At 49.5% G+C, this 24942-nt stretch overlaps 1 protein-coding gene across 12 annotated transcripts in view; it reads left to right on the top strand.

The window, feature by feature from the left end:
• Nucleotides 1-24942, top strand: part of RNF144A (ring finger protein 144A) — a 364341-nt gene that overhangs the window by 119426 nt on the left and 219973 nt on the right. For 10 of the 12 annotated variants that reach the window (XM_019452840.2, XM_053891182.1, XM_053891184.1 and 7 more), the window contains one exon: nt 1208-5509. The exons of the other annotated variants lie outside the window; for them this stretch is intronic. In XM_019452840.2, coding sequence (XP_019308385.1) covers nt 1208-1339 — 132 coding nt within the window. In that variant the 3' untranslated portion in view covers nt 1340-5509. Of the gene's footprint in view, nt 1-1207; nt 5510-24942 lie in introns of those variants that run through there. 12 annotated transcript variants of the gene reach the window in all.

Here is a 24942-nt window from a genome sequence, read left to right as displayed (position 1 = left end):
GAGTAACACAGGTCTGGTTCCTTTTCTCGAGTTCTCCCGTCTTATCCTAGTCTTTCCTGTACGCTAACTACCTCCTTATCTTTGTAATCTCGGGCATGTCCCACTGGCAGCCTTCCTTCCCATTAGCAAATGCAGGTGTTTGACCCTTGGACTCCCTTTATACCTGGAGCCTGATGGCAGTTTCTGTAAAATGTATTGTTGTCAGTTGATGAAGTCTCAGTCTCTTTCCACTGAACTGGTGCTCCTCAAGGGCCATGATCTGATGTGTCTCTGTATTTGTAAGACCTCATACAGTGGCTCAGGGGAGACTTGTTTGTTAACTGGGTGTATCAATGGATGGTAGTTTGGGTCCTTAGGTGGAAGTAGGTGGAAGAGGAAAGGGAGAGGAAGAAAAAGAAATGAAAGGGCAGGGGATGTGAGAGGAAGCAAGTACTGATGGATAGGTGGACAAATGGATGCATGGATGGATGAGTAGATGGATGAAGGATAGAATGATAGGTGGATGGGGGATAGGATAGGTGATGGATGATCGTTTGATATATGTAGGTATGGATGGATGGCTGAGTGGATAAGTGGGTTGGGTGGATGGATAAATGGATGACGGATGGGTAGATGGTGGGTGGATGATGGGTGGATGGGGGGATAGGATGGGTGATGGGTGATCGTTTGATATATGTAGGTATGGATGGATGGCTGAGTGGATAAGTGGGTTGGGTGGATGGATAAATGGATGACGGATGGGTAGATGGTGGGTGGATGATGGGTGGATGGGGGGATAGGATGGGTGATGGGTGATCGTTTGATATATGTAGGTATGGATGGATGGCTGAGTGGATAAGTGGGTTGGGTGGATGGATAAATGGATGACGGATGGGTAGATGGTGGGTGGATGATGGGTGGATGGGGGGATAGGATGGGTGATGGGTGATCGTTTGATGGATGGATGGCTGAGCGGAAAGATGGGTTGGGTGGATGGATGAATGGATGGGTGGGTAGATGAGTAGTAGATGCAGGATGGGTAGATGGATGGGTGGATGGATGGGTGATGGATGAATGGCTAGATGGTAGATGGGTGGCTGGGTAGATGCATAAATGAATGACAGATGAGTAGATGATGGGAGGACGGATGGTTGTGTGGTTTATATTTCAGTCATGGAACCTACAGACTAGCCACCTTACCCTCTGCTCCTCTGTTTCCTTCTTGCAGGTCGTGGGCATTTTTGCTGGATTTGGGCTCCTGCTGTTGGTGGCCTCGCCTTTCCTGCTCTTGGCCACTCCGTTTGTACTTTGCTGCAAGTGCAAGTGCAGTAAAGGTGACGATGACCCATTACCCACCTAGAGGAAGGCGCGATGCTGGAACGAGACCCCTGCCTCCGGGAAGCGTGCCCGCCCCCACCCCACCCCGCCGCCCCCCTCACTAAACATCTTTCTTGCCTTATGTGCCCCATAGAGCTTCACAGTGTCACGCTGGATGCCGTGATTTCAGGGACTGGTGTCAGAGCGCTTGCCGAGGCCCCGGGTGCAGTCACCTGGGCGTGGGGAAGGCAGGCTGCAGCGGGTAGGGTGCGTCCCCGCACGATCGATCTCTGCCGACTTGACGAGGGAGGCGCTGTGCAAGGCACCCCGGGCAGTCTTCTCCCAGTGGCGATAGACTAGGAGTGTCTGGTGGCTGCTTCAGAGACCTTCTTGTGCAAAATGCTGTCCGTCTCCTCCTTGGCGTCCTGATGGTGCCGTGTTTTTGAGAGAAGGAGTCTTTTCAGGATTACAGCTCACTTCAGGCAGAATCCAATAATTCTGACTTGAGAAAAGCACTCTGTTTATGACAACTGTTTTTATTACTAATGGCATTTAGTAAAATCCTTTTTAGAAGGTGTCTTTTTGTTTTTCCAACTGAGTAGTGAAAAATCAACAAGGTGCATCTAAACCATCCTATGCCTTTCTTGAAATGTGCATTTTAAGAAGTTACTGTTCAAATGACTTTTCTGGCTCGGCCACTTTTCAGGAGATTTAGAAAGCCTTATGCGCTCTTTGTGTTTTTCTTGAAACCTGTGACGACGTTTTGAACACCGTAAGCGGTGTGCTGTTAGAAACGCGCTTTCTCTATTGTTGCGTTTCTTTGACGATACTGACGTGTTTAAAGGAGTATCTTCATCACTAGATTTTCCTTTTGTTTTTTCTCTCTTTGGTGATTCAGCTCAGCTCATGGGGCTTATCTCTTCTCATCCAGGTATGAGCAGATATTTTGTAATGTCTTTGGAAACCAAATGTTTGACTCGGGCATGGCTCTGCGGAGAATCAGTATGTTTTGGCTGCTTGCCCCAGCCTCCTCGCGCAGACAGTAAGGAGCGAATAGTGCTATTGATCCTCTTAGGCAGGGCTTCCTGGCAGGACTGGAGCACTCCCCTGGGGCCTGGGGGACAAGCTTCCTGATTTTCGGTTGTTTAAATGACTTAAGTTATTTTGGAGAAATCCTGTTACCTTACAGAGTTCCGAGTCCCGTTGCTAACCATTTTGCCCCGCTGAAAACACCTTCCCTTTCACTTAGGGGGTTTTACCACTCGGTCTCTCCTAGGCCGCGTGTGACTGTTACCATGGCAGCAGAACGCGCGGATGACTAAGACACACGTTGCTCTATCCGTTGAGTTTAAAACGCAGAGAGCGCGTCTTTACAGAGAGTTGGCTCTCCTATGGCCTTTGAGGCCACCTGTGCTTTTAAGGAGCAAACCGATTACATTGAACTTGGGGGCCTCTGAAATAACAGGCAATTGTTGTCGATTTATTATCGCGGAACTTTTTAAAACTTATTACACATTCCACAAAGGAGTGAAACGGAAAATCTGACGTGTTTGCTTATTGTGAGCACATTTGTAAAACGTGGCGGGTTTTTTGTGTGTTTGATTCTACCTTTCTGTGTTGGCCTCGGGTCCTGCTTTCCTTCCCCGTGTAGACACTTCTTTGTTTCTTAACATTTGCTAGGTTAGAAGGAACAGCGTCACCTCACTCTTCACCTGTAGTATTTATTATCTTTATGAAACTGAAGCCATTAGGAAGCTAGTCTGTGTCAAAATCATATTCAGAACATTCTCCTTATGACCGCAGCTGAATTCTTACTCAGTAACAAAATAAGAACATGCCTGAGACTGTCTTTTCAATGGAGCCTGGGCAGTGAGTCTCCGTCGCCGGAACTGTTGCGACAGGGCCTTGTGGTAGGTGGCTTTCTGGAGAGGTCACGCTCAGTGAGTCCTGAGGCTCGAGTCGGTGGCCCAGGCTGGGATCAGTGAATGCACTTGTCTAGTGGCACCCTTTAAAATGCCTGTCAGAGGTGGCCGGCTTGTGGCCCTGTTTGCATTTTGATCCAGGAGGGGGCAGGCCTCACCCCATCCCTGTCCTGTTGCACACGGCACAAGTCCCCGCGGTCGTGCCCCTCTCCTCCGAGGTAGGACGGGAGCCTTTGGAAAGGATGCGTTCCCTGGGCTAGAGCTCAGGTCTCTATTCCTAGTGGCTTGGGCTGTTCGTCTGTCCCGGAGAAATCTGTAAGCAGACCCTGCACATTCATAGCCCCCACCATCCTTGTGCCTTCACCCCTGACACGTTTCACAAGCACGTGGGTCGACCCAGGTAGGGACCATGAAGATTCTCGGGCCAGCCGCAGCCACACTGGCACCTGCTTGCTCCCGAGTTTTTGCACCAAGCATGCCTCAGTTTGATTTTGTAGTTACACAGCTAAAATCGTCTGTTCCTTGGGAAGATACCAGCAGGATTACAATGGGATCCTTACATAAACTTGCATTTCTTCCGTGTGACGCTTTTATTTCAGTAGGGAACGCCAACCCCATTGTTCGTGGGGGTGCAGTACTAACCATGCCTGATGTAAAATGTAAACGGAGCCTGGGACGATGGCCCGCGTCTTGGATTTTAACCTTGCCCTCACTCCCTGGTGAAACCTGGGGAGTTCTGCACTTGGTGGTGGGCTGTTACATGGCATAGCTTGTCTTAACTGAAGATGACATTCCCTTTCACGGATGGTCTTCATGCCGACGTTCTGGAAGCACACGTATGTTTATCCCTTTCGAGGCCTTGAAATCCTGGCGAGGAGGGAAGAAGGTCCTCAGGTCATGGCCAACTCAACCGGTGTCCAGTTGGGGTGGCCCTGGAGGGTGCGGGTGACCTGTGGGTCATCTGAGTCCCTCTGACCCCGTTGGGTGGTTTTGCGGGACATGCCTAGTCTGTCAGTCTGGCTGTCATGTCCCCTGCAGCCTGGCCTTCGAGCTTTGCAGCGGTCACAAGAGGCCGGCGCCCTCCGAGGAGGAGTCACTGTAGATGTTCGCGTAGCAGAGATCGACTCAGGACCTGAGCATAATCAGATCCTTGGAAAGCATGACCGGCTGTCCGTATCAGTTCTTCCTCACCCTGCGGGAGTGGCCGTAGCCCAGGGAACTGACCTCCGCCACCGCTCACACCTTTTGCAAAGGGGAACAAGTTCTCTTTATGGAATATTATTCCATAAAAACCAGTGTGTGTAGGACCAGGCCGGTTCCTTTTTAGAGTCCAGGGCCTGTGGGGAAAGGGATCCTCAGAGATCTAAAAATTACTCCAAGATGAGTCTATCTTTTTCATCTATCTTGCTTGCAAAGTTTAAAGTTATTTAAAAATTGGGAGAAGACATTTTCCCTTGATAGTCTTTAAAAATTAGGAGATTGGAAAGAACCAGGGTGGGCTTTTTGTATATTTTTCAGATTCTCATTTATTAATAAGTCTCCATATATATATATGTGTGTGTGTGTGCGTATATACATATATATATATGACACTGAAATCATCAAGGGAAAATATTTTGCATGTCTAAAGCTTCGTGAAGGTCTCTTTAAAAAATACCAAAGCTTGTTTATTCTTTATAATTAACCCAAGCCCTTAGGAAGATACACAAAATGAAGAGGTTATGACTGGTATTGCCCAAAATGCCACATGGAACGAAGGGCCTGCGCCCAAATATAGTTGCTAATGCGTCAGTAGTAGGGGAGCATGCTGTTTTGGTTGATAAAGCCCCACGGGCGCCCTTCTTCCTCCGGTTGGTATAATCTCGTCTTCCACACTCCTGGGAGCCTTGGGTTAGGGGTAAGTACCAGCCACATGCCTGACCTTTCCTTCATTCTTTGCTCATTTTACCACGGGTGTATTTTTACTCTTGTATAAAATATGCACGAATGGGTCATGCACACGTAGACAGTATGTATTTGGCAACGGTGGTAAAAACAAAAGTTCGGTTCTCGTTTTTGACATGTCAGTCCATCTTGTGCCACTAACACTGTGATGTATAAAAGAGCTGTTTGAATGCCTTTTAATGTTGTGTTTTGTACTTTGGAATCACATGGAAAAGCTTGATTTGTAATTTCAATACATATTTTAAATGTATTGTGTCTTACATAGTTTGTCTCCCCCCCCCCCCCTTTAGAAAAGGGATTTTTCTTTTTAAAGAGATTTTGGCTGGAATACAGGTTACTTTTGTAAATCCGGTCTGGCTCCATCTTTTGTACATTCTTCGTTGACTCCTGGCCCACAGGTTGAAAACACGACGATTGGAGGCGGGAGTGAGGGCGGGTCGGGGGGTGGACTCCCGTCACCGCTTTCCTCTTCTGAGGTTTTCTCCGTTGGGAGTGTTCACAGCTCCTGGTGCCAAACTGATCTGAGTTGCCGGGTAAGTGGCCACACATTCCCCTCTCCTCCTTGTGGTTCCGGTCCAGTGACGCAGCATCAGAAAGCATCTCCCTGTTGGCTGCTTCCGTGCCCAAGACGAATATTTACAAGCCTGTCAAGATTTGTGGGCAGTGTCGTAACAATCCATGAGCATCCTTTTCCTGCTAGGAAAAGAATAAATACAGATTCTGCTTGTCTTCATAGTGACTCTGGTAACTCACTTTGATTTTCATTTGCTGCATTTAAACTTTGTGGGAGAATATATACCTTACTTACTAACGTGAAGCAGCAGGCCAAGAATGGGGGACTATTCCCTGTATTGTGGTTACATTTTAAAAACCATCCTTAGAAGCTTAAGGTGCCGATCAGAGGGGGTGTATTTTGTTAACTGGTGATTTGCTGGCACCCAAGACACTATTCCTAGTCACTGGGAGCTCCTAGTCTGGAGGGGAGGCAGGTCTGCCTTTCGGTGACGAGAATAAGGTGTGGCAAGTGCTACGTGGAGGGCATACGAATGCACCGCAACCGGCGAGGGTGGCGGGTCAGAGGAGGCTGATGGGAAGATGCCGTGTGCGGCCTTGCAGATGAGTAGGCGTCAGCTAAGCAAAACTCGGGGCGGGAGCGTTCAAGGGAGTGGCCAGTCCAGGAAGTTGGTCCATCCGGCCCATCGGGGTACCAGTTACCCAAGTGTCCGACCTCAGAGGGCCCAGTGCGTGGAGCCCGGGAACTGAGCTCTAAAGCTGTGGGGAGTGGGTACTGGGCTGCCGTGCAGATTACCGGAGACTGGGGGGCTTAAGCAACAGAAGTTTATTCCCTCGTGGTTTCGGAGGCTGCAAGTCTGCGATCAGCGTGTCACCAGCGTTGCTTCCTTTTGAGGACCGTTGGGCTGGGATGTCTTCCCAGCCTGTCTCCCTGGCCTCTCGTGCTTTGCTGGCACTCCTTCACCTCCCTTGCCTTGTAGATGCACTGCCCCAGGCTGTCATCCTCACATGGTGTTTTCCTGTGTGTGTGTGTGTGTGTGTGTGTGTGTGTGTGTGTGTCTGTGTCCACCTTTCCTCTTTATGAGGACACCAGTCATCGGATTCGGGCCTGCCCTAGTCCACTATGACCTCATCCTGACTCGATCATCTTCAGAGACCCAATTCCAAGTAAGGTCACAATCACAGGTCTTGGGGGTCAGGATTCCCAGCATCCTTCTTGGGGACACAGTGCAGCCTATAATAGGGAGTATGGTCCACAGGTGGACGGTCCCGCCCTGGCGAGGCCAGTCAGAGGAGACAGACAAGAACACAAGGTGAGGGGTTGCCCAGCTGGGGTCCAGAAGCGCCTGTTGCTGAAGCTCCCCTCCCCGAAACAGGGCTTCCACACTCTGGTTGGACTTTGATTCTTTGAGCTATTCTGGAAGGCAGGAATAGCCCCAGAGAATGCTCTTGCTGAGAAACAATTTTGAGCAGGTAAATCTGTATGCATGTTGTATCTATAGGCACATGATCTGTTTCCCTCCCAGAATGCCTCAGTGGTGATATTTGCCAACATTAAAGACTCAGAGGGACCCAGATTACCAGGCGCCAGAGGTGGGGCCGCACCGATGGGCAGCACGTGAGCAGGGAAGGTTATTCCGAGTTGAGCTCAGGGTGTGCAGGTGTCACTTGGGGGCAGTCCTTCACCTTCCTTGGCTGGTGGATGTGTTGCCCCAATCTCTGTCGTCCTCACGTGGTGTTTTCTTGTTGACTCTTCCCGGTAATAGTGACTGGTGGACTGTGGAGCAGAGGCCCCGCCCCACGGCGTGTAGAAAGAAAACTCGGGATGTAAGCACTTCAAGGGCAGGGACCAGTGGTGACCGAGGGAACCTGTCTTCAGAAAGGGTTTCAGAGACGTGAGAATAGGGCAGCCTTGCTAGGATCAAGGGGCATTAACAGCACCATGAGGATTTTTCCAGACTGTTCTCCCAGGACAGCAAAGTACTTCCCAGGACAGGATCACCTTGGAAATCGACATTCCCCAAGGTGTGAACTGGAATAAAAATAAGATCCTGGATGAAATTGGAAACCACAGAAGCAGATGTTGGCAAAGGCCACTCAGCTCATTCTGGAAGAGATTCACTTTAGCTGAAGATTAAGTATGAATGCGCAGGAGATGGATGAAACAATGGATGCCAGACACCTGCTCTGCGGGAATCACCAGTAACAAGGACACCAAAAGATGCAAAGCTTCCTCGTCCCCATCCTCACGGGGCTCAAGGTCTGGTGGGGTTTACAAGCCACTGTCCTACATGAGAGGATGGGAACCTTGGCAGGACATAAATTCTTTTAAATCTTTTATTTTCTTTTAACGTTTATTCATTTTTGGGAGACCGAGACAGAGCATAAGCATGGGAGGGGCAGAGAGGGAGAGGGAGACACAGAGTCTGAAGCAGGCTCCAGGCTCTGAGCTGTCAGCACAGAGCCCGACGCGGGGCTCGAACTCATGCGCCGCCTGATCATGACCTGAGCTGAAGTTGGACACTTAACCGACTGAGCCATCCAGACACCCAGGATATAAGTTCTTAAAAACAAAAGCAATAGACAAGAAAGGACTAATTAGGTAATGTTATGTCCCTCTGGGGAGAGGGGATCTCTGGAGATTTTGTTTTCTGGTTCCACCTGACACCCAGGATCCTGAAAAAATAATCCTTTTGGTCCACGAAGGGGAAAGGGCAAAAACTTACCCACACTCAGTTGCTTGAGAAGTTTTCAGGGGCAGGAGGAATGGGGCACGTTTAGAGTGTAACCTGTTTCTCTATTCTGCACAACTGATTGGTTGTCAGTGCAGAATGGATATTAAATAATCATTTAATGTTTTTATTCATGACAGGAGCAATCAGCACGTAATGAAACATGCAGGTGATACTAGATGGGGAGTTACTACAAATTAGGAGAAGCAGACAATGCCGAGGGCGGAAAAGAAGGACAGTTACAACAAAGCAAACTTCTGCTTTGCAAAACGCAAGCAAAATACACCTGTAAAAAAAAATGCACACTGGACAGGCAGAGGGCGAGGCAGACACAGGCCTGCAAGGGACAGTAGCTCCCTGCCCACTGGCCCTCCTCAGCACACTCCACCTAAGGGTCGTGTGCCTCATAGATCTTTTCTGGGTTGTTCTAGTGAATTCTGCAGCCCTGTCCCATTTCCACCCCCAGCCTTCGGTATTCTCTCAGCAGCATTTCCTGTCACAGCCTTCAACCTTTCCTTCCTGTTAGGGAGTTGCCTTTGCGTATTTTGTTATAATTCAGATTGCATGGCTTTCCCACCTGGCTTGGTCCCCTCTTCCCTTGCTTCAGTGTCTACTTTGCTGGAGTCACTGGTGGCTTGGTCATCTGCAGATCTCTGGTTTCTGCATCCACTGCATTGAGAACCATAATCCCCGTGTACACCAGAAGCTCCCCGACCGTTTGCCTGGTGTGGCATGTGGGCAAGCTCCCTTCGGAGCTCTTCTCTGGAGCTTCATGTGCTGAGATGCCTCACGTTCCCTGCCCAGGACTGCACGGTCTGACCCCTGAGAGCTCTCACCAGTCCGGATTATCAAAGAAATGGCTCATTCATCAGCTGGAGGTGAGAAGGGAGACTTCGAGAAGTACGTTACAGCCTTAACTGTGGCCAGGTCGAGGGTTAAAACCATCAAGCTTTGTCTTTGTGACACACGGAGCTCTCTATATCCCTTATTGGAGACGGTGACACAATGGCTTGTGTTAAATCTATCTGCAATACGTTCGAAGCTGACAGCCAGCCCGTTTTCTCTTGACCTGTCTAGCCCCACCTCCAGCACAGCACCTGATGCACACCGAAGATCTAATATTTGCGGAGTGAGTGCTCCGTGGTTCATTCCAGAAGCAAGATTTAGGGACAGCTTAGTGAGGAAGGGCTTTCTGATCTGGAGGAGCAGGAGTTGGGTGGCCCTCTGGCAAGTGTTATAGAGGCCCCAGGGCGTCAGGGAATCACAAGAGCTAGATCTCATTCTCCGTTCATTAGCTGAATGAACTTGGACAAGCGTCTTCTCTGATCGCCAAGTTTATTTGCCAAATAGTAAAGATAACCTCCATTCTGTGGACTCTGTTGATGGCGTGACCATAATGGATGGGGAAGTTACCATTTGCTTTTTCTGTGTAATTACTATAGAGTGGCTCCATTCTTCCTATGGAGATTGGAGTTATCTTACTAACAGTCTTAGAATTATCAAGTTCTAGTTGCCCTCCATCAACCTGAATATATTTTAATTTTTTTTAAGTTTCTTTATTTTTGAGAGAGAGAGAGAGAGAGAGGGAAGGGCAGAGAAAGAGGGAGAGAGAAAGAATCCCAAGCAGGCTCCACGCTGTCAGCGCAAAGCCTGATGTGGGGCTCGATCCCACGAACCATGAGGTCATGACCTGAGCCACAATCAAGAGTTGGACGCTTAACCGACTGAGCCACCCAGGCTCTCCTGGATATATTTTACATAGTCCTGTGAACTCCAGGATAATCCCAGGGGGTGCGTAGGTAAGAACTGAAAAGAATCATGGTACATTTTCCCTTAGACATCTTCCCGGAAGAGCAAACGTAAGCCGATACTTGTCAGTGGACACATGTGACTTAATCCCCACAACACTGAAGAGACGAAAATAACAGTCTTTTTTTTTTTTTTTTTTTATTTTTTTTATTTTTGGGACAGAGAGAGACAGAGCATGAACGGGGGAGGGGCAGAGAGAGAGGGAGACACAGAATCGGAAACAGGCTCCAGGCTCCGAGCCATCAGCCCAGAGCCCGACGCGGGGCTCGAACTCACAGACCGCAAGATCGTGACCTGGCTGAAGTCGGACGCTCAACCGACTGCGCCACCCAGGCGCCCCAACAGTCTACTTTTTAATGTAGGTATCAACGGTGTGCCAGGCACCGTGCTAGATATTTAAGGTGCAAAGATGAATCAGCGTGATAGGTGAGGTGGCCACCACATGAAGACTCGAAGAGCCAACTGGACTAGGGATTGGGTCAGAAATGGAGGAAAGAGAAGAAAATTAAGAATCAAGACAAGGGTGCTCCAGGCAGAGGATAACACAACAGCACAAGCTATGGAGGCCAGTTGTAAAACAAGAGGGTGTGTATAGGGAAAGTACGAAGACAAAGCTGTTATCAGACTGATTATTTTTAGCTTTGTATTATGGAAAACTTCAAGCATATACAAAATGATATAGAACAATATGAGGAACCCGTATGAATTCAACATCTATGTTCAACTATCATCAGATCATGGCCAGAAACTCTGGTTTTCTCCATATCTTACTGACTTTCTTCAGCCTTTATATTTTGAAGTAAATATCAGATATCTTATCAATGTTTAAACACTTCTCCAGGTTATTTCTTTTTTTTTTTTTCCTTAAAATTTTTTTTTTCTTTTATTTTATAGAGAGCAAGCAGGGAGAGGGGCAAAGAGAGAGAGAAAGAATCTCAAGCTGGTTTCACGCTCGGTGCAGAGTGCTACATGGGGTTCGATCCCATGACCCTGGGATCTGAGCAGAAGTCAAGAGTCAGATGCCCAACTGACTGAGCCACCCAGGTGCCCCTGCGTGTGTCTAAAGGATAAGGACTATTAATTATAAGTCTGCTACTACTATCGTATCTAAAAAATCAGCTATTATTACTTGATATCACAAATCTCTAATCGGTGTTTACGTTTCCCCTGTTATTCCACAGATTTTGCATTAGTTGGTTTTAATCAGAATCTCAGAAAGGTCCAAACATTGTGTTTGGGCATATCTACATGTGTTTGACTCTGCAGCTTTCTCTTCCCTCAGATTTTTTTTCCTTACAATATATTTTTGTGAAAGAGGGAGCCGTGTTTCCTACAGAGGGCTCCCACATCCTGTATTTCTTGGACGGCATCTCTGTGGTGCTGTATGCATGCTCCCTTCTCTGTGCTCCCTGGACATGCCTGTTGTGTCTAGATATGCCTTTATGAAGAACTTAAAGGAGGGGGGTGGTGCTGGGTGGCTCAGTAGGTTGAGCATCCGACTTCAGCTCAGATGATGATCTCACGGTTCGTGAGTTCGAGCCCTGCGTCCGGCTGTCTGCCGTCAGCACAGAACCCACTTCAGATCCTCTTTCCCTGCCCCCCACCTCTGCCCCTTCCCCACTTGCACACACGCACACACACACTCTCTCAAAAATAAATAAATATTAAAAAAAAAAAAGAACCTGAGTGGGTAGAGGAGACCAAATGAGGCCTGGTGAGAGTTGCCATGGATGAACTAGGACACTGTTGTACTATTAACCTAAGGTTTTAGTTTTCAGTGTTTCTTGCTCTCTGGTCCTCTGTGTTTGCCACCACCGCCAGCCCAGCGCTGTTGGAGTTGGGCAACAGTGTGGTGTCTATACTGAGGTTTCTGGGTAGAGTGAGTGCACCAAAGACGCAGGGGAAAACAAAACTTCTGGTAGAAATGCAGGGTGGTTCTTGTAGACAGAGGCCTGGGGGCCAAGTGGAGGCAGATACCTCAGTCGGTGTTGGTGCCAGTAACCAGGGGTCAGGAGTCAAACGGAAATCTCCATCAATTCTCAGGAGATGCTGACTACTGAGAACCCCAAGCTTTCCCACCCGGTGCTTTGTTACCATGGAACTTAGCCCAAGTCAAAGTCGGCAGGGGTGAGGGAGAAACCCTAAGCCAATCACAGGGGTCGTGGGTGGGGGGGTTGCAGAGAAGCTCCCTGAGTGGATTGCTTAATAGGAATTGTTTAAAAGTTCATTTTCTTGAGCGAAAAGGGTGCTGGAGGCAGAAAAAAAAAATGCAGTGCTACTTTGTGGCTCTCTGAATCTGCCGAAAGCCTGGTGTCACGATTGCAGACGCGGTGTTCAGGACCTGAAATTGTTGGCAGGGGAAAGTGGCGCTTAAATGCTGATTTTGGACACAGCAGTGTTTCGAAGTATTGCCCATCCTAGCGGCAGCCCGTCAGGATAAGGTTCACAAGGGCTTTCTAGACAGAATCCATGGAGCCCCACCGGCCATGCTTCCTGGTCTCCCGCACACTTGCCTTTGTGCTTCTCTCGCACGGTTTTCTCTTCTGTCTTTTGTCCTTTTTGGTACTTTCTTCAGAACTTTGGAAGGTCTGAGATCTGATTCTAATGTTTTGCTTTTTTTTAACTGTGAGGTTTCTGGCTGGATTTTGCTGGCACTCTGCTTTCTCAGAGAGACATCAGTAGCCAGGAGGACGTTGACAAAGACAACAGGGCTCAGGTCCAAATGCACGAATGTCCAGGCAACCGCCAGCCCATTCTCGAAGCTCGCGGCAGCCTGCAGGGCTGGTGCTTCTTTTGTTCCCATCAGATTCCAAAGGAGTCAGCCAGCCTCATAGCCCAGTGCCCTCCGAGTCGTCCTCTCTCGCCCAAACTGCAGCCAGAATTCACCAACGATGAGATGGAGGGAAAGGCCACTGTGTTTTTCTGGGTCTCCAAATTCCTGTTCCAGATTTAGCTCCGATTTTTCCAGCTCATGCTCCCTAACCATCACCACCCAGGCCTTCACTGTCCCAGACCACAGCAGAGACGCATGGAATCTCCCGCCCCGTCTTCTCACCTGCAAATTCTCATCTCCTCCTAGAGACCTGCTCACGTCCCATCCTCTGTGAAGACTTACCTGCAGATCTGGCCACCACCCTGTCTCACCTTCTGAGACCAGCGTCCGCAGCCCCTCCTTCCTCTTGCAGCCCCCTACCGTTCGGTCTAGTCACCAGGTTGACACTTGAGATCAATTACAGTGACACATTTATGAGTCTGTATTCCTTTGTGGAATGCACTTTCCTTGAGAGAACATAGGGCCTGAGTCTACACTTTATTTTTCCTAGTGTCTAGGGGTTGGGTACCAAATGATTTCTAGAAGGGCGAATGGACACCACAGAATCAAAAGGCAAATAAAACAATATTTCGATGACCTGGGCTCTGCTAATACAGTGGCCCCAGTAGCCCTACTCTGTTCACCCCCAACAACATGAAAGTGGGTCACAGACATAAATAGGCTGCTGGCACTCAGACCGGAGCTTCATCATCAGGTCCAAATTCATTCCCAGTGTCCAGGCAAAAGCATAACGTAGCCCACACTGAGCTTGCTTATGTAAATATTTTTCTGCATGGTTTTGTGGGTCTGACTTGGGGTCTGACTTCCAATGTCAGCATAGAACCCTGTTGGGAGTATAACGTTTCCACCAGGCTTCAGTTGAATATTTATGAGTATTCTGTAGTCACTGCCTTCTATTGTTCCTGGAAGACTTGTATTATTTAGAGAGTGATTAATCATATTCCGAGGGAACATGCTGGAGCTAAGCCCCGTGGTGAGGTTTCTGATGGCTTTTTCTTCCCGGATGGGCAGAAGACTAACATCAACCAAAGCTTTCCCGGAGAACTGCTTGTCTCCTGTACCCATCTGTGCACATTTCCATGGGTCAGGGCAGAATTCCATCCCCAGGCAGCCAGTTCAGGGAGGGCACAGCTCAGGAATAAGTCTCCTGCTGTTCAATTTTGCTGACTGTTAGCACACCCATTCTTTGGCATTCACGATTTAGGCCAAATGCTGAGGCCTAGAATGACATCTCACGCTTACTTGTGGTAAGGATATCGCAGCTCTTCAAATTACCCAACACGAGAATGAGAAACAGTTCTAGAGTCTCAGAAGTTAATATGCAGGAATGCTCACTCTGTGCTGTAGACCTCTTACTCGACAGGCTTTACCTTTCAAGTATCATATGTAGTATAAGTCATCTATTTTGTATGGTAGGCATTTTCCCCCATTTTACTCCAGATAAAAGAGGCAGGGGCGTATCAGTGTGCTACTGATAATTAATCATCCCCACCCAAATTTAGCGGCTGAAAACCACGAACATTTACATTTACTACTGCCCATGCATCGAGTGGTGGTGTGGACACTTCTTCCAGCCTCCGCAGAGCTCACCCAGGCCCCTGGGATTAGCTCCGGGTCAGCTGGGTACGTGGTTCTCCGGGTCGAGGCTGGGGCCTGTCCTGTGTCCCTTACCTCAGCTGGGGCAGTTGGATGGACTCGGCTGTGCTTTGTGTGGCCTCTTATTTCCTGCTGTCGTCCTCAGCCTGGCCTGGGCAGAGGTCAGAGAAAGAGCAGATACAGGCACCCACGCTGGTAGTCTAGGCTCGAACCTATTTCATTTTGACTTTGACTTGGATTTTGACATGGACAGAGGGAGGACATGCGGGTGCCAGTCACTGCTGTGTTCTTAGCAATGATTCGGAACACTCGAGAAAAGAGGGCTAGAAAGGAGGCCTACCGTCTCAACAAGGAAAGGTCACAAGGCATAGCATCCATAGTGGGAAGGACATCATTGTCCCAAGTTAAAATAGATGGCGGGCATCTCTGGAGGGGAGTGAGATAAATGAGGTTTGCTCACCATTGGTTCCAGGGCGCACGGTGTTGAGTGATACGGGCCAGAGGAGACGTTAGAGACACGTATGCAGTTTCTCTCTCCGTATCTCTGCTCACTGAGAAGTGAATTCTGTCCTCGGGTCAGAGACTGATTGTGGTACAGACCGATCACGGGCTTCACTGCTTCTTCACCAGCTCAGATATGCAACTTCTGCCCCTGCAGCGTAGTGGGGGTGGTCATGCTACAGATGGAACAGTGTCCAGTAAGTGCCTGTGTAGCTCCTCTCCTTTCTTGAGACCCTTCTTTAGGAGGAACAAAAATACAACAAAACAACGACAGCAACTCGGCTGGAAATATTTGTGGTCTGAGCCCTGAGTAGAGACGGAAGAGCTCAAGTTTGACGTTTATCCTCAGGTTAAGTTGTAGGCAGGTCTGGGGCACGATCGGCTTTGCAGTTTAGTCCCGGGTGAATGCCGACACTAGATTTGGGAGCACAAACCTGGCTGTGGCAGGAGTTCAGCGGCGAGATGATGAAGGTCCTGACCAAGGCCAGTTGGGTTGGAGAATAGAGGTTGTATTTAGTGATGTTCGTAAGGAACATCACTTGGCAGTTCCTTGGGTGCAGAGTTGTGGAGATGACAGGGAGAAGTCAGCAGCTCCCTGTTTTTGGCTTGAGACTTTGAATAAATGTGTAGAGTGCCCTGGGGTAGTGACTATGGGGGAGAAACAGGATGGAGATGGGAGGGAAATTGTTGGTTTAGCTATGGACAGGCTGAGCACCCAGTGGGTGTGTTCGAAGGACAGGTGGATATATGAGAATAACACTTAGGTAAGTATTCAGGGTGGGATATTAATTTTGGAGCATTGTTATACAAGTGGACGGTAAGGATATGGGAGCCAAAGAGGGATGAGAGAGAGAGTTGCCAAAGGAGAAGAGGCCCAAGGCAGGGAATTAACTTTAAAGCACGGGCAGAAGAAGAGCTACCTGTAGAAGGAAGGCTCAGGAGAAGTTGTCTGCAAGGTAGAGGGAGAAAATAGGAGTGGAGAATAAACCATTTCCAAAAGGAAGGAATGGTCTAGTGTCTCATGCTGCATAAAATTCAGGTTAGCTCTTTCTGAAAGTATCTGTTATTTAGAGCCATAAGGAGAGCGTTCGTGATCCCAAAGAAAAGATTGTATGAGAGCAGAGTCACGGACGCCAGCTTGTGGTAAATATAAACAGCTATTGTGTTTAACATGCTTGTTACACGTCCGTGACTTTGCTTGGCTGTAACAACAATAATGGTAGAGAAGCTAACATTCCCTGGGGGTTTAACCTGTTCCCAACATGGCGCTTAGTGTTTTAGAAGGCGCCTTTTCTTCTTTAAAACTCTCAACAACACTGTGACTTTGGTGGTCTCATTTCTACCTTGTAATTGAGCACAGGAGACTTAGAAATGAAGTATTCGGTCCAAAGGCACTCATCTAATCATGGGGGAACAGAATTGGTTCCCAGGGGCAGCCCTCTTAGAAAACAGTGCCCCCTGTTCATGGTGTATTAGTTCAGGCTCTTTGGGCTACAGGGATCACATCAAGCTATTTTAAGCACGCAAGAAGAAGGCAGATGGATTCATGACAAGGATACAGGCAGGTGTACAGGAAATCTATTGGGATGGAAAAAAGCTGTGGTCTTTGTAGTGAACTCAGTCTTCTCTCCATCTTCTTGCATTGACCTCTCCTCCTTCCTGAAGGCTAACTTTATCGGTTCCCCACACATCAATTTCCTGGCAACAACTGCTTACATTCACTCTTCAAAGAGGACTTAAGTTGATGTGGGCATCCCTAGTTCCAAATGCCAATTCCTGGGGAAGAACTCTAGTTGGAAGGAGTTGATCAAGTGCCTTCCTCAGGCTGAATCGACTGAAGCCAGGGGCCTGGACAGTCATCGAATGGCTACTCTCGTTTGACCACTGAGAACCAACAGGGCCAGGAGAGCAGGTCCCTCAATAGCAGGATGGGTGTGGGGAGTGTGGGGAGTGATAAATCAGTAGTGTCCATATGTCTAATTTCTGCGCCATCCCTGAGAACTCGATCGTTTACCCCACATTTTATTTTATTTTTTAAGTAAACTCCATATCTCTACATCCAGTGTGGGGCTCAAACTCACGACCCAGAGATTAAGAGTCTTATGCTCTACTGACTGAATCACCCAGGTGCTCTTACCCCACATTTTAAACCTAAGGACCAACAGGTAAGTGAAAAAATGCTCAACGTTGCTAATCATCAGGAAAATACACATCAAAACTGCAAGGAGATATCACCTTACGCCTGTCGGGATGGCTGTTATCAAAACAAACAAACAAAGAAACAAAAACAAGACAACAAGCATTAACAAGACCATGGAGAAGACAGAACCCTCAAGCCCTGCTGGTGGGAACGTGAAACGGAGCAGCCACTGTGGAAAATAGGAGGGAGGTTCCTCAAAGAATGAAAACTAGAACTACCATAAGATCCAGCAAACCCCCTTCCGGAAGTTTATCCCAAAGAGTTGAGATTGGGATCTCCATGAGAAATGAACACTTCGGTGTTCATGGCAGAGTTCTTCACAATACTCAGGATATGGATACAACCCAAGTGTGCAACTGCAGGGGAATGGAGAACAGATAAATACATACAATGGTCTAAACACACTAATCAGCCTTAAAAATGGCAGTCCTGCCACCTGTGACAACATGGATGGACCTTGAGGACATTACGCTTGTTGAAATAAGCCAGCCACAGAAAATGAACACGGTCTGATTCCACTCGTACGAGGTATCTGTCGTAGTCAAATTCACAGCATGGAAGGGTGGAGTAGTGATTGCTGGGGCCTAAGGGGAAGGAGGAAGGGGGTTTACTAACTAACAGGCATCAAATTTCAGCCAGGCAGGATGAACAAGCTCGAGAGACCTGTTGGACGAGCACACGAAGGGTCCAGAAAAACGTAACGCACATGCAGAAATTTGTTAAGCGGGTAGATGTCCTGTTAAGCATTCTTACCATAATTTTTACAGAAAGACAAGGAAACTAAAACAGGAAAGGTAAATAATTTAGGTGATGCCAAAGAGAAATTTAGTCATGAAAATGATGGTGGGTTCTGATGACAGGCTTCAGACACTATGGGGGAAAGGAGGCCTGGAGGGTGGTGTTACCATCAGAAACAACAAACAAGGATAAGAAATGAGAGAGATCGTGATGATTCCGAGTGTTGACATGTTAGTCAAGGTTGAGGCCATCAAGACTGGAGAGGGGGCATTCCAAAATGGCAGCCTGGGCCGGAGGTTGCCAGGCAGACAAGAAAAGCCAGACTCAGAGTGCCCGCAGGCACCACAGGGATAGAGGTGTAGTGAGTGTCCCGGCCGCCAGCTGTGAGGGACTAGAGGAAGGGACAATGAGAAGGTATAGCCAGCTCCCGGAGGGCAGCATCGTGGAGTGGTGACATCACAGCAGCCTCCCGCTGATGAAACTTAAGGTGGGCGTGGAGACTTTGGGACCCCAGGGGCTGGCAGAGGCCTGTCACCAATAGGGACACTGAAGTCACTACGGATGGGAAAGTGGAGGTTAACCAGCATTTCCCACGCTGCAGCCCCTGGGCCCGTGCTCTGCACACGCCAGCACCTCATCCCGACAGCGACCCTGGGAGGTAGTTACCGCTCCGTCTTCCAGCTGAGGAACCTGGGAGCTGGGGGTGGGTCCGTCTGCCCTGGGTCAGTAGTTGCCCGCGGGGAAAGCAGTCCAGCTCAGTCGGCCCCACAGCCCCCGATTTCGTGTGGGGCTGGCCCGGCTGGATGTGGCGGGCGAGGGGCTGTGGGGACCGCTGTTGGGCGCAGCCCAGCGCACCTGGAGCCCCCCACCCACTGCCCATGTCTGCTGTGCACGGGCCCAGGGCCCACGGGGAGGTCTGCCTCAGCCCCCAGGAGCCCTGGTGGGGGCTGGCGGGTCACAATGGATGGATAGCAGGGTCGTGCCACACTGACAGCAACAAATGAGTCCTAGTTTGAAAGCATGCTTGGGCCCCGGCATACTACTTGGTAGGACTTTTTTCTACCCGGGTTTTCTTTTCCCTTCATGACGTCGTTCCAGTGATACCTGTGTACCCTCCTGAGTACCTCCTGTACTCTCTTTTCTTTCCAGTACTCTCTCCCATCTGCTTCTGTTTCTTTCTTTCTCTTTCTCTGTCACTTGCTACTTTTCTCTCATTCCGTACATCCGTGTCTCTCTGTGCCCGTCTCCCTTCATCTCTGTCTCTCTCTGTCCTGTTCTGTCACTGTCAGAGTCTCTAGCCCTTGTAAATAATTACAGATTGTCAGCAAGTTTTCTCTTGCTCCTCTTCCCAGATCTCGGAGGGATGAGGGCAGGGGATTCGTGTTCAGGTGGATGAGAAATCAGACCCCCGCTTGTCCCCAGGAAACTTCTGCCGAAAGTGATCGATCCACACAGTGGTGAAGACACAGTTCTCGCTGGTCTGATAGAAGTTTCTTACCATCCTGGAGATGAACTCCCTGAAATATTTTAGAATTTGTGCCTTGAGTGACAGAAACAGCTTCGTTCTCAACAGTTCTGGGTCTTCTCCTCAAGGTTCTGAGTTGTCTTTTTCCTGTGCCTGGAAGTGCTAAAATAATGTCACTTAATAATGGTGTCAAAGGGACTGGGTTTGGGTACTTTAGGAGACTTCCAGAAGAATGGAGTGATGAAGACCACTGCATGGACAGTAACAGGGAGCTTTTTTTTTTTTTTTTTTTTTTGATTGAGCTATAATTGACATATAACATTATATGAATTTCAGGTGTGCAACATAGTGATTTAATATTTACCTATGTTGCAAAATGACCACCACAAGAAGTCTAAAAAGGGAGCTTTTTGAATGAAGACCAGGTGAGGGAAATAGCTTCCAAATAGTGTCTGAACCTGCGTGGATTGAATTATGTCCCCAAAAAGGAAATGTGAAAATCCTAACCCATGCTACCAGTGACCTTATTTAGAAATAGGGTTGTTGCAGGGGGCGCCTGGGTGGCTCAGTTGGTTAAGTGTCTGACTCTTGGTTTTGGCGCAGGTCATGATCTCACAGTTCGTGAGTTCGAGCCCCTCGTCGGGCTCTGTGCTGACAGTGCGGAGCCTGCTTGGGATTCTCTCCTTCTCTCTCTGCCCCTCCCCGACTTGTGTGCGCATATGCTCTCTCTCTCTGTCTCAAAATAAACTTAAAAAAAAAAAAAAAGAAATAGACTTGTTGCAGATGTAATCAAATTAAGATGGGGTCATTCTGGATTAGGGACGGCCCTGATACAGCATGACTGGTGTCTTTATAAAATGAGGAAACTTGGACACACACACACACACACACAATACCACATGAAAACAGAGGCGGAGACTGGAGTTCTGTCGTCACAAGCCAGGGAGCACCAGGGTGGCCAGCAGCCCCAGAAGCTGGAAGAGGCCAGGTTCTATCCAGGGCCTCGGAGGCGATGTGGTCCTGCTGGATGCCTTGATCCCCTCCAGCTGCACTGGACACGTGGCGGTCCCTAAGGGACACTGAGCTCCGTCACTCCACGGGCCCTCCCCTGGCCGGTCCCTTTGCCAGTGATGAGTCCCCTGTCTTCATCCCCCCGGGAAGGTCTGCTCAGCCTTCAAGACCGGCTCTCAGCAGCTCCTCTAGGAACCCTTTTTCAGCCTCCCCTCTGCCAAGTCTGCTGAGTGTCTCACTGCCGAGAAATCCTGCCGTGTTCACACCAGATTGCAAAGACGCCTGTCACTATTTGGAAATGGATTATGAGCTTTGGAGGGCGGGAGCAACCTCATGTTCCTGTTTGTACAAAGACCGACACGAGGTCAGGACGCCGCTCGAAATGTCCGATTCATACTCAACGTTTGTCTCACGTTTCTCTGAATATGTGATAATTTTCTGGAAGCAGCAGGAAGAATGTCCTAAGGGATGGGTGGCTTTTTGAAATTAAGTCGAAGGCTCATCAGGGATAACGGTGTGTTGGCGTGAGGTCTGGCACTCCTGCCCTGTGCCGAGCAGAGTAACCCAATGCCTGGCACACGCTGAATGTGCTAAGTAACTGCTGTCCTATCTGTGAATGGAGACAATATAACAAAGCTGAGGTTTGTTAAGCGCTTACACCACGCCAGGCACTGTTCTAAATGCTTTTTATGCATGAACAACACCTCGAGGAAGACACTTATTCCCCAGGTGAGAAAGGTGAGGCACAGAGACATAAATTGGTCCTCCCAGGTTTACGCCACAGTGCGTGGAACATTCTTCCCGCTCCTCCAACCCAGACTGTGCTGGGAGTGAGACCGAGAGGGAAGGCCACCTCCCAGAGTCAGCTCCCCACCCCCGTTCTCTGCCCTCAGCCCCTTGAGCGTTACTCACAGAACTTCTGTCCATCTGTGTTGCCACAGAGCTGACTCTTCTGTGTATTCAGGAGGGCGGAGCCCTGGCCCATCCCCAGGGTGAACGAGCAAGTTCCTGCGAGCAAGTGTAATTCTGCCTTCCCCGGCAACCCCCCCCCCCCCCATCCCATGCCAACACCTTGCACAGAGAGGAAATCCGTTACATTAAGTGGCTCAGTGACATGGTGCCAGTTTCCAGGGGTTTGGGAACCTTCCCTGACATAAAAGCCAGTGGATTCTGTGTACTATTCGAGAGCCTCTCTGGCACGACCCACCTCCAGAGCCTTACTAGATCTGTGTTCATGCGGGCCTACCTGCCCACCTGCCTGCCTGCCCACCGGTAACCCCACCTCCCATCGTACTGAGGGTCCAGGAGGCAGCCACAGACCCCATCACGCGTAATCTTAATGCACAACTATAGGAGTTGAGTTATAGTTGACTTGTTGACATGTTACTCTTGGAGACATTTGGAGAACTATAAATTAAACTTTATAGTTCTAAACAAATGTTTGTAGCCAGTGATTTATTCGTGGTGATGGTAGTGACATATTTTCCTAGGCTCTTAGAAACCTCTATGCCTTCGAGTCTAAGAGTTAAGCCTGTTGAAAGTCATTCAGTGCGTCTCCTCCTCTCTGGGTCATAAGCCCTGTGCCAGGAACAGCTGTGTCTTTCTCACTTCTGAGACCTCAGAATAGAGCAGAGGGCCCGGAACAAATAAACAACTCTGGAGGGAAGGAAGGAAGTCCTGTATCTTTAGAATTTCTTGGAATGAAATGTGACTGAGAGACCAGCGAATGACAGGGAGGAAGAGGTTAATTCTCATTAGGTTTTTCCTATAGTATAGCTTGATTTTTTAAAAAGGAAAGTATTGTTTTGTAAAACTTTCATTTCTGTTGCCTACACGTATACATGCACGCTGGTGATGCAGTTACAATGGTCACTGACAAACCTTCTCAGGGCAACCATCGTATTCTGCTCGTGGTCCCGCAGAGCAGGAATTTGGGGGCAGGACCCATGAGATAGCTCCTCTCTTCTCCATGACGTCTGGGGGCCCAGCTGGGACGAATCAAAGGTGGGGAGGCTTGGCCCCTGGGAAGCATCAGGAAGCATCTTCATTCACGTCTCATGACAGGTGCCCTCCGGGGCCTCAGCTGGCTCTCGGCTAGAACATCCACCAGGTGGTCTCTCTGCCTGCGCCACTTTGGGCTTCCTCCCAGCATGGCTGCCGAGCTCCAAGCAAACAAGGCTCAAGCGATGGCATGTTTCCCACTCAGCTGCAGAAGTCGCATGGCGTCACTTCTGCTACAGGCTCTTGGTGGAGCCAGTCACAAAGGCTGTCCCACGTTCAAAGGGAAGAGAGCCCTGGAGACAGGGCGTATTACTGAGGCTTCTTGGGAATGTATCGTCAGTCACAGCAGGTCCACAGTGGAAAATGTGTTTCCTCTTGTGCTTAGTGGCCAAAAAACGTTTGAAAAATCTCTGCTTGATATCCTCCAGTTACCATGTCAGGCTGTTCCGATGGACATGTAAGTAGTTTCCAAGTTTCTTGACTCTGCAAATGATGTTGCAGGGGGCGCCCAAGCTAGTGCTCCCGTGTGCACACGGGACGGCTTTGTCACAGTGCGTGCTCTCAAATCCTAGCCTCCCCCGGGTTTGCTGAGGGTAGATGGCCGGTGTGGTTGAAGGTTAACTGTGTGGGTTGAGGATGTGTTGCCGTTGTGAGAAACCCTTTGTTAATATAATTGCTTATCACGTTGAATTAAAAGGGACATTGCAATTGATTTCTTACTTTACTAGAAATCCTGTGTAAATACAGCTTCTTCCCCCACACTTTTGTCGTATAGACGATCCTGCAGGAACTCTGCGGTCCTTGCCGGCTAATCATTTCCTCGGGAGTTTCCCGGAAGGATAATAAATGGTTCGGCGGACGCTAAAAGCATTCTGAAGGCCCTGGTGCATATGGCCGATCTATATAGGATGCTGTTTTGGCCGGGCAGTGGGGATGAAAATCAACTTCTCCATGTTAATACTGACTACACGGCTGTACTCTGTGCTCCTGAATGTAATCAGGGAAGTTGTGCAGTAGCATGACATAAGCAGTCATCGGGAGGATAATTACCGGTCGGCCAAAGCCCAGCTTCTGATCGGAGGTGCCTGCGGGTTGCAGCCAGCCCCCCAGCCCCCCCCCCCCCAGGCTTGCAGGGTGCTGTCCCAGGCCTGTAGCACCAGCTTTCCCAAGGCTCACCTGTATGGAGTTACTGCAAATCAACCAGGCTTCCTTGGCCTTGGGCTGTGAGGAGGCCCATTCCGTGGGGTCCCGGCAGACACAGGCGGCCTACAGATAGGCGCGGTGTTGATAGACCATCACACGGCTTTGAGGAAGCACCTTCCTCCCCAGCACGTGCATTCCTGCAAAAATTAACGCCTTCCTGTTCACAGCATCTGTCCCATTCAGTTTATCAAACATTTACTGAGCATTCAGTGTGTGCCAGGCCCCGTGCCAGGGATCTGTATGCAGATTTTGGGGGGTGGTTTCTCAATAGGGAAGCTAGTCTACAAGATAGAGACAAGGTTGTGAGCCAGCATTTGGGATCGATGGGCACTGGCCGTGAGAGGGGCAGGTGCAGACTGATGCAGATGTGTTCACGCCCCGGGGCTGCGATACAACAGCTTCTAAGTATGGGGTGGGGCGGGGGGTCCCAGGGGAGCCAGTGTTTAAATTGGGTCTTGAAAGATGTTCCCCGGACAGAAAAAAAGAGGGGGGGATAATTGAAAAAGGGTCAGTTCATTTCCAAGGATCCTTTGTACCTTGGGACCTGAACGGGGGAAGCGCTGTGGGACTTACGGGCGCTCCAGGAGGTCCGCAGGGAGAGGGAGCAGCGGGTCGGATGGGAAGCCGCGTGCAGGCCTGCACACTTATCCACAAGCACCGCTGAGGAACTGACCGGCGAACGGCGCAGACTTGCCCTTGCTGAGCGCGGAACCGGTTTCTGAACACAGCACACGGTTCTTTTTCCAAAGCTCTGCTCAGAGAGCGCTCCTGTTAGAGACCTCGTGGCTGGAGCCAGCCCACGGGGCCGCGTGCGCCTGGGGAGGATCCGGGCTTGGACTCCTTGCTCTCCGGAGACCCCCCGCCCTCCCCAGGGCGCGGCTGGGGGCAGTTCCCCACCTGCCAGGGTTAACGGAGAAGCCCCGTCTCCTGCCAAAGCCGTGGGGAGGGTGGCTCCAGCAGCGTGTCTAGGGGGCCGTAATCATCACAGTGTAACGCCGTGAAAATGAAGTGCTTTATCTGCTCTGCCACTGGGCTTCAAGTGGCCCCAGTGACAGGCCACCCTGTGCAAAAGAGGGCTGTGACCGCGCCCTGCCACGTCCCTGCGGCCTCTTTCTTTCTCTCTCCCTTTCTCTCTCTCACATCCCGGCTCCCAGCTGGCTCTCCTCCGCCAGGAATGC

The sequence above is a fragment of the Panthera pardus genome, unplaced genomic scaffold (genome assembly GCF_024362965.1).
Source record: "Panthera pardus isolate Hobbes unplaced genomic scaffold, ASM2436296v1 HiC_scaffold_26, whole genome shotgun sequence".
Classification (NCBI taxonomy): Eukaryota; Metazoa; Chordata; class Mammalia; order Carnivora; family Felidae; genus Panthera; species Panthera pardus.
Note: the sequence above shows the minus strand (reverse complement) of the source record. Positions and strands in the feature narration are given on the sequence as shown.